General features: G+C 52.5%; 1 protein-coding gene across 1 annotated transcript in view; it reads left to right on the forward strand.

Annotated features, from left to right (window-relative positions):
* The window catches only part of GALNT10 (polypeptide N-acetylgalactosaminyltransferase 10), a 147,641-nt gene that overhangs the window by 131,898 nt on the left and 5,703 nt on the right, over positions 1–10,040 (forward strand). The window contains exons 10-13 of the mRNA XM_019534739.1: positions 3,623–3,730; positions 5,582–5,803; positions 6,773–6,889; positions 8,400–8,549. Coding sequence (XP_019390284.1) covers positions 3,623–3,730; positions 5,582–5,803; positions 6,773–6,889; positions 8,400–8,549 — 597 coding nt within the window. The remainder of the gene's footprint in view (positions 1–3,622; positions 3,731–5,581; positions 5,804–6,772; positions 6,890–8,399; positions 8,550–10,040) is intronic.

Below are 10,040 nucleotides of genomic sequence, written 5' to 3' on the forward strand. Positions count from 1 at the left end.
ATTAGCTCTGATCCTCCTTTCCTTTCCACGGGCCTCACGACAGCGCCTGCACAAGCCGCAACTTTCTCCCTTTCCTGCTGCCAAGCCCTTTGCTTTCTTTTTCCTATGCTGGGCTGAAGAAAACTATTCTCTCTGAGTCCTGGCTAACTTCCTGGCTTCGCTCTAGGGAAGCATGTCATCGTGACACAGCCTTCAGGACCTGCAGACCCCGTGTGCCCAAATCACTTGGATGCCTGCACTAATGGCAGCTGTATTTTTTTTTTTTCTCCCCCTGAAGTCTTGTCTGATGCTGCTCCTCGCCGCGGCAGAAAGGGAATGGAGCTGCTGAACATCAGGGTAAGGGAGAGGGGTTGGGGGTTTGCCATGTGCTTCATTTCAAGACCCCCCATGGTTGTGCACATACGGGTTGTCGCTCTCAGTCCCCGGGAACAGATGGGAACGGTGTCCCGTGTGCGAGCACGTGAATAAGCTCGTGGCTTCAGCCGTGTTTCCAGTCCTAGCTGCGATCAAGTCATCTGCAAAACTCCCACTGACTTCAGAGGCAGACGGACTCCCAGATGCACTGAAGTCCTGTGCATTAGCCTCTGAGCTCAGGACTTCGGAAATGGCAGGGCCCCGCTTCTCTTAAGCGACCTGATGAGCTCTCTGCATAAATCACTGGCTTCCTTGACTGGATTTAGCTGTCCTCGAGGAGCTTTAGCAAATGGCTGAACTGAGAAGCGCAGCTCATCAAACCGGAACTCGGATGTCTGCCGTCTCGTCAGCCAAGAGAGATTATATTTGCTCAAGCACCGTGCAGAAAACCCCAGCTCCGATGTTAATGGGGAGACAGCAGTCAGTCGGGATAAAGGCAACGCGCTCCCAGGACACCACCTGACGGAAAGGGAAGGCGTCTTCTGCACTTTGCTCCAGCACCGTAACACAGCTTGATGTCTCGAAGATGAGCAGTGCCCTTATTTTAAAACAGCCAGGCAGAGCGGGTTGCCTCCCTCCCTTCGCTCTGGCACTCAGGGTTTGTTTCCCCTCCATGTATTCCTAGACAAACCCTTGATTGTCTTGGGCGTTCCCTCCTCCCTTTAGCGCTAACTTTCTGTTGCTTTTTGTTAGCTCTGTTTTGCTGATGAGTGTCACGCTCCCCCCGCCATTTCCTTCCCATTTTATAGATAAGGGCTGGTAATTGTCTTTATGCAGGCTGCAACGAATTCTGTCACCACACAAAGAAGCTCGCTAATAAAATAAATCAAAGCAGCAATGAGTGAATGGGAAGCAGGCATGCTTCTGGAGGGCTGCGGCGGCACTTGAAGCACGTGGAGCTACTGGAAAGTTTCAGAGGACCCAGCTGGCCTTTGCCGTTGCATCCGCCTGACACTACAGACCCACACCAGCCAGCGGTCAGCCAGATGTTTTACAGTGCAGGTGGAAAGTAGGTCCGTAGTCCCATCTCTTGCTCCGTGCTTTCAGCACCTGACCTCGTATAGCTGTGTGCCGTCCAGGGATGACACGCAGTATCATGCATGGTATTTTCCCATCGTGGCTGAGATCTTTGCCAGGCTACATAGGCCAAGCCTGCTTTTCTCGTCTGGCTTCTCCCAGCTTGCTCATCCCCACTAGAAGAGCATCCGGCCCATGGTCAGAGGACAGTGGAGGTTCAGCGTAGGCTGGCTGAGAGGCCCTGTTCCCATCACAGGTAGGCCATGCTCCTGGGTGGAGAAGATGGTCTTTGAGACAGGCAGGTGCCAGCCCATGAGCTATCTTTGCAGGCTTCTCAGTTGCTAGTGCGTCCTCCGGTACGTCCAAGCTGCAGGATCCTGTTCCAGCCGCAGGCCGTCTTGCGCTGCAGAGAGAGGTGTTTCTTCATCTGCAACAGCACCTATTGGTAGAAGAACATGCAGATATAATGGTGATTTCCAACAACGTTCATCTGTAGCACCTGCCCCAAGACAGGCTGACAATCATTCAGATCAGACTGAAAACACCGTTTTGCCAGCCTGAGCATCAGTCAGAAGTCCTGCATCCTCCTACAGCGTATTAAGTAAACTAAGTTGCTGCAGCTGACCTGGACTGAAATGGTTGCAGGGGTTTTGCGACTCTTGCATTGCTGTAGGAACATGCAGATGTAAGTGGCATCAGAGCAACGTGTATCCCCCATCATTTGGTATAATTGTTACATCTGTCTGCACCCTGAGTTGGTGGGATTTTGCCCACGGGAACTCTGATCCAACAGAGATGAAACTTCATTTGCTTGATGCAGTTAGGCATGGCAGGGGGAGGTTGGCTAAAGACGACACTCAAAGGACATGAGTCATAGCTAGTGACTATGCAGAAGCATTGGCCAAACGTTGCTTTTCCTTGCCACGTAATGAATATTGTAGCCCTAGACATTTAATGAATGGCCTTCCCTACATGAGACTGTTTTACTAAGCTCATTGTACAGTGAATTGCAGCAGCACAAATCGGGCATGACTAATGGAGGGACCACTAACACTGTCAACTTGTAGTGCTTTTGGGTACAAAGAGGGGATGGAGGGCAAGACAGTGGTGAGTCATTTGTAGGGAACGAAAGCTGGAAGGTGCTGTTTAAAAAGTCAGCAGGAGCCAGCAATGCCCTTAATGGAGCATCCATCAGGATGTTTGCCCAGCTCTTTTGCCGAGGCAGCATTTTAGAGGGAAAAACATACAAATGGAGTCATAAAGCAGCCCCTTTCTAAAAATGTAAGGTGCTTTGGTCGATAATCGATTAGATATTTTCTGACGAAGCATGCAGATGTATTCCTTCCACCCCTGCAAAAGCTTTCTTCTGCTTGCCCAGAGACCAGCAGTCACTGTACTTCATTCCCTCTGACTGCAGCCTTGCTAATCTAAGAGTCAAAGAAAGTTGTTGCAGGATGTTGGCACGGAATCGATGCTTTCTGCCTGGAAAATAAACTTCTTGGCATCACCTTGACATTAATCAAGCTTCAAGTCGTTATTCTGCAACTAATGTTCTCTCCCATTGACTTTCTGAGGGCTTTTAAAGGTAATTGCATTTCACCAGGCAGGGACTTCCACTAATTGTAAGGGCACATGCCAGCACTAAAATCACAGTGGCAACATCCAAGGCCTTACCCTGGTACCCAGCGAGAGCACAGAGGCATGTGGGAGCCAGTATTTTCTGGTTTGAAGCTTAGGCAGGCTTATGAATAATTTCTTCAAAGATGTTTGTGCAGCACACGATCTGAACTACGGGGCTGTCTTGTCTGCCTTCAGCTATCAGATATGGAGCACAGGGTTTTGCACAAGGGTCCAGTTCTTAATCGGCATGACTCCTGTGTGCCATAACCACCCCCGTTAACTTAGGCCAGCACGGGGCTGCGATGCTCAACATTGTTTGGGCCTTGCCAACTGATGGCTGAGTATACAGGCACCGCCTGTCCAGCCAGTTGGCTAACACGTTGCCTAAATTGAGAGCGCCGGGGCAACGGGAGTCAGATTTGCAAAGTGCCGAGAGGGCATTTGGCAAAGAAGATGCAACTTAAAGCTCAGAGATGGGTTGAATGTTTTTTTTCTTCTGTCTTTCGGAAGTGGGGCTTTGAATCGGGAGTGAGTTCTCACTGCAGGTCTGCCCCTCTCTGCCCTCCCGCAGGTGTGGATGTGTGGAGGCCGCATGGAAGACATCCCTTGCTCCCGAGTGGGCCACATCTACAGGAAGTATGTGCCATACAAGGTCCCGACCGGAGTCAGCCTGGCGCGGGTGAGCATACTCCTCATTAACTTCCTTTGCAGCTTTGAGTGCCAGAGGGGCAGCTACATCTGGGGAGCTGACCAGGCTGAGCTTCGGCTAAGCTGTATCATGCATGGAGAGACCAACAGCAAACCTGTTTCCAAGGGCAGACACACTCCTCCCCATTGCCCCTGCTAAGAGCATGTCTGATTGTATCCGGACGCTAACTTTGGCCGTGATGGAAAGTCTCGGGGCCGGTATAGTTGCGACTTGGACTGTCATCCCCACTGAAATGTACAGTGTGGCTTTCTCAGGAGGAAATGCCAAGTGCCTGAGAGCTAAAACCTTGGAGCAGCACGTTTCAGAGTAGGGGTAGCGGCACTTGGGGGACTGAAAGACATATCTGCCTCGAGCCTCGCAGTGCACTGGAGAAGCAAGCTATAATTATCAGGATGCAAAGGCCTGTCCAGTGTGATTTCTTAATTAGTTTAGCTTGGAGAGGGAGGGCAGTAAGCCTGCATGCTGTGTGCTGGCTCTCTCAAATTGCTGGCGGAGCGCAGATTTTGGAAAGGGGCAATGGTGCCCTCTGGTGGGAACGGGTTTTATAGGAACAAGGCTGCAAAGCAACACCAAGAACGATCTTGCCTCCTACCCCTGTCCTGAAGGGCTCCCTGCCGAAACGGGCTTAGAGCTAATGAGGGATTTGGACCATGTGGCTCCCACCCAAAGCGAGCCCGTGCTCTTCTGTCCTCTGCCGCCTTAGACATCAGAAATCTTCACAGCGCACAGTCTCTTGCAGTGCAGCCATGTTCCTCCTTAGCTCCTCCAGGACATCAGAGGGAATTGGGGACAGGCAGGGCAGTCCAGTGGGAAGCTGTGGAAACCAGCCAGGTGAGGGGACGGTTTCGGCTAAAGCATGCATCTGTCTGGGGCTCAGTTTGGGCCTGGTGCAGTGCAGCTGTATGATGCAGTGGTGAGCGACTGCCACCTGCGCTACTTTTGAAACCTCCCTGGAAACTATTGGGCCTGGTAGTTTGAGTGTGTGGCTCGGAGAAGTGCCCCATGGCACCCTCAGGTCCTGCTGTACCTGTGGTATCGGGCTGTCTGTGTCGGCCTGTTGTCACTGGGCAGCTCGGTTGTGGCGGTCAACGCTGACATCCATCCAGCTTGTCACACAACAGCTGGGAAGACCGGTGGAGCCATCCAGTGACCGTCGTTCCAGATGTGCCATTACCTGCTGCATCTCTCTGTCAATAGCCATATTTCTCCCAGACACAGACAGGACTCTTGTTCCAGAGTTAGCTCACAAAAGGATCTCCTGGCTGCTGGGCTTTTCGGCATTATTTTCATCGAACACAGCTTGTGAGACCCGTTTCCCTTAAATAGCTCTTTCTATAGCAGAGCTGAAGGCGGAGAAGAGAGCAGTGTGAGCTGATGCTTGCTGGAGCAGGCACCGCAAATTGGCTTCAGAAAGGAAGACAGAAAGGATGTGGCGGCCTAAATTAGAGTGGGAGAGGCAGGAAGCTTTCATCTCAGCCCTTTAAATGTCCGGCGGCATTTACTGGTGTCGCTTGTTCTGCTCTCAGGCTTGTTTTTTTTGTTTTTTTTAACAACTTGTGACTAATGCTATTCTCGTCGCTGTGGGGAGCCGGACAGGATGGCTGAATTCCAGAAGTCTGTCGACCTCAGCCAAAAAAATCTTGTCCTATAAGCCCCTGGGTACAAGGGTGTAATAAAAATGGGCTTGCTTTCTCCAGCTTGAGAGGCGGTGTGCATCTGAATAAAAAACCTTTCCAAGCCCAGGCACCGACTCTTTTTGGGATCCTTGTGGGCGCGTAGACAGTCATTTCACATCCTGTTCCCCCCCCCTTGCCTATGCAGAACCTGAAACGCGTGGCCGAGGTGTGGATGGATGAGTACGCCGAGTACATCTACCAGCGGAGGCCGGAGTACCGGCACCTCTCCGCAGGGGACGTGGCTGCCCAGAAGGAGCTGCGCAGCAACCTCAACTGCAAGAGCTTCAAGTGGTTCATGAACGAGGTGGCCTGGGACCTGCCCAAGTTTTACCCGCCGGTGGAGCCCCCAGCTGCAGCATGGGGAGAGGTGAGGCCACTGAACATGCCCGGCTGGGGCTGACTGGCCACGGGGTTGTCAGAGAGCTTCCTGGGAGCTCTGATACTGCTCTGCTCCCTTCCCGCAAGCAGACCATGCATCGGTGTTCTCCAGCCCCGGCTCTCGGTGATTCAGAGAGCAGCGTTCCTGTTCTCCTGGTTGCTCCAGCCAGCTTGAGGAACAGAGCAGATGCCCTAGATGACGTTCCCTAAGTGCTTAGCCACGGGGAGATGTGGCATACTGACCTGCTTCTGCACAGTGCATGACCTTGGGGGAGGCAGAATGATTCCCTGGTGCTCAGCAGCAGAGCTAGAAACAACCCAGGTGTCTGGGCAGAGTTTAGGTCAGTCATTTAGCTTTGCTGCACCTTTGCTTTTCCCTCTGCAAAAATGGAGGTCAGCAAGGACAGTGATTCTGGCTGTGGACAGATATAACGTTAAAAGTGATGGGGAGGGTCAGGAGCAGACATCAGCTGTTATGATGCAACTTCTCTAGTAACAACAGGTGGCCTAAACCTTGTACCGGGGTATGAGTTACAGTTTTGCTCCATGCCAATCACTGTAGTAATGTGCAGATGTAACAGTTGTTTCCTAACAGCTTATCCAAGTATCCCTGGATCCCCACGCACTTCTGGTCTAGAGATAAACAGTGCTATAAGCATGCAGGTTCAGTCCGCGGCGCATGATGAAATAATGGGTTTTACACATCTGCAGCGTGCAGGACACCCAAGCAGATTATTGGGCTATTTAAGATTGATCACATTTTTGGCTTATCGATCTCGCGTGCCTCCCGGCAGCTGAAATGCCGCCAGCTCGCTCGTGTAATAGCAGAAGGGGTCTGGCACTTGGCTGTCATGCAGCCAGCCGCTGTTGGAGGCAGATGCTCAAATCATCCTGCTTCTCAACCATTGCTTGGACAAAGATTACAGCAGCAGAACTAACAAGTCACTTAACGTTGCAGATCCGGAATCTGGGCACCGGCCTGTGTGTAGACACGAAACACGGCGCGTTGGGAGCTCCACTGCGGCTGGAAACCTGTGTGAAAGGCAGAGGGGAGGCAGCTTGGAACAACGTGCAGGTACCTGAACCCTCCTTCCATCCTTAACTGTCCTTAAATGTTCACCTGGGGCTGTAAATATTGCGGTGGCTCCACTTCTCTAGGGAGTGCAGGGCAATGGAAAGGGTTCTTGCCCACTGGCCTAAGGACGGTCCGACGGTCTCTGTTGCAGGCTCTGGCTCTTGGTGTCATAGGAAAGATCAGGGGGAAAGGGTCTGGAGCCTTGGGGGCTGCTTAGGGAGGTTTTCACCCAGTTGTTGAAGCAGGAGAAAACAGAAGCTGGTAACAAGGCAGTCATGATAGGTAACAAAGTGAATATTAGCTTCGAAGGATCTGCTGGAAGATGTGATAAGAGATGCCTCATGCATATGAATGAGCCTGCAGGCACGCTCGGTAACCACTTACTGGTCATTGCTGGCGAGAGGTGAAACTAGCCAGATGATCGACTTGCCCTCTGGGTGTACGACATGCCAGAAATGACAGCTTTATTGTAACAAACCGGGAGGGGAGGCTTGGTTTGTGTACCGTGGAGCAGCTGAGCTGAAAAGAGATCTAGAAAGCCAAGGGCCAGTGATGGAGCAATCTATGACTGGAAGTGGATTCAGTATGAGGAGATCGCAGGTTGCTGTACATGCACTTGGATGCAAGGAAACTGGGAGTGAAACTAGTTTGGGGGGGGGATCAAAAAGGGGCTGTAGCTCTGGTAGTGGATTCCAGGAGCAGTTGGCTGCAGGAGTGGGTGGGTGTGTGCGTCTAGGAGGACCGTGATTTGGGTTGTGTTTAACTGGTTCCTAAAGGATAATGGTAATTTCTTTTGGATCCAAACTGCCTTGGGCTGGGGGAGAGCAGAGCAGGATTGACTACTTGGATTCAAAGCAGCACGAGGAAGCCACACCATTTCTCTGCTGCTCCAGGAAGTGTTCCTGCTCCCTTGCAGTCTCCCATCTCCAGCTCCTTTCCCCGCAGACCTCTCACTCCCAGCAGGACTCGGCTCTGTGTGTGTTTCTACCCCGGTGTCCAGGCTTTGGCTAGAGCTGCTGCCCTGTCTAATATCACCACAGGTCTCTTTGGTCCTTTTATTCCCTGCCACAGCCTTCGGTCCATCATCAGGGCGGCATGTGCATGGATCAGAGAAAGGCAGGTGTTGGTACAGGGCCACTTGAGAGCTGCCGTTCCTGCCAGGTGGATGGCACAGCTTCTCACAGCCTGGGGAGCACCAGCCTGATCTCGGATCCCGCAAGCGGCTGCATGGGCAGCCCACGGGCATCGTTAGGCCCCAGGTCGGCAATGCTGGGTCTTGGTGTCAGCAGCAGCAGTGTGGAGACTGGGCAGGCCGCAGTGCAGACAAACCCCAGCCCCCCCCGACCCCGCATCCAACACCAGATCTTCCAAGCCTAGCAGCGGCTTATTCCCTCCCTTCAGAGAAAAGAGCCTCCCAGCGAAGAGCAGCCTACTCTGTAGGCAAAATAACACCCCCTCAGCTCCCCAGCTTCGGGTCTTCCTCACTTCCTGCATGCTGGTGTCCTGGCAGGTGTTCACGTTCAGCTGGCGAGAGGACATCCGTCCCGGGGACCCGCAGCACACCAAGAAGTTCTGCTTCGACGCCATTTCCCACAGCAGTCCCGTGACCCTCTACGACTGCCACGGGATGAAGGGGAACCAGCTCTGGCGATACAGAAAAGTGAGTGCATGTGTGCGCTTTCTTATAAACGTGTCAGGCTGTTCAGTGGTCTCCTGGGGCTTCTTATGAGAACAGCTCATGTTTTATTCGCTAGCTAGTCATGTAGCTGTGACAGGAGACTCTCCAAGCCGATCCTTGTCGCTTTGGCAGTATCAAAGGTGGTGCTGTCTGGAGGGGAGTGGGCCTGAAGGCAGGACTCCTCCATGAGCACAGCTTTTGAGTAGGGAGAAAACATGAAAGCCACGTGTCACTGGAGAGAGTGAAAGCAATGTGCACACGTGCTTGTTCGGCAGAGCGTAGCTGCCAGTACCCTCCGCTCTGGTGCTGTGAGTGCCAGGCCAGGAGCCACTGGCATACTTTGCTGCCCTGGGTGCATAGGACCACAGGACACAGGGCTGGAAGGGACCTTGCCAGGTAATTTAGTCGAGCCCCTACTCAAACCTGACTAAACCATCCCAGCCAAAGGTCTTCCAGCCTGCTCTTGAAAACTTCCAAGGACGGAGATTGCACCACTTCTCGAGGCAGCCCGCTCTAATGCTTGACCATCCTCAGGGTCAGAAAGTTCCTCCTCATCTCCCATCTGCTTTCTCTGCTGCAGCTTGAGTCCATTGCTCCCAGTCCTGTCCCCTACGGCCACAGAGAAAAGCCCGTCTCCCTTCTCCCTGTAATCACCCTTCAGGTATTTGAAGACCCTAATCACCCCCTGCCAACTCAGTCTTCTGTTCTCCAAACTAAGTAACCCTAGATCTTTCAGCCTTTCATTGTAAGTCTTTTCTCCCAGGCCCCTAATCATCATTTTCATTGCTCTGCTGGACTCTCTCCATTCTGTGCATACCCATCTTGAAGCTCAGGCCCCAAAACCAGACCCAGGACTCCAGGGGAGCATCTGCATCCCCAGTTCAGTGTCTGTCCTGTATTGAGCTGTGAAGACTAGGCAAACCACCTACATTGAACACCTTCAAGAGTAAATTGGATGCTTATCTTGCTGGGATCCTATGACCCTGGCTGACTTCCTGCCCTTTGGGCAGGGGGCTGGACTCGATGATCTCCCGAGGTCCCTTCCAGCCCTGATGTCTATGAAATCTATGAAAGTGAGAGCATGTGTGTCATGTGCTCTCATAAGAGTGCAGTTGGCCTCACTCAGGAGGCAGGTAGCTCCATCCTTGTCACTTATACAGGGGTAGGCTTTTGATATCCCCTTAGGCATCCCTTATTGCAAGAACCAGCTCCCTGCTGCTCCCTTTGGAAAGGGAAAGGAGCAGCAATAAGCCCAGGCTCTCTGGGACCCATTGCACAAGGAGGGGGCATCCCACCTGTGCCTCCTCTCCCTGGCCAGCTTCCTGTGCCCAGAGCCTGTTCTATGGCCAGTCACATCCGCTGCTCAGTAACATGGAGGATCTTGCTGCAAACAGCTGAGCTTTATTAATACCTTGCAAATGGTGTTTCATAGTTCCTAGGGTCGGAAGGGACCTGAGCAGATCATCTAGTCCG

The sequence above is a fragment of the Crocodylus porosus genome, unplaced genomic scaffold, assembly GCF_001723895.1.
Source record: "Crocodylus porosus isolate Cpor-Errol unplaced genomic scaffold, CroPor_comp1, whole genome shotgun sequence".
NCBI classification, from domain to species: domain Eukaryota; kingdom Metazoa; phylum Chordata; order Crocodylia; family Crocodylidae; genus Crocodylus; species Crocodylus porosus.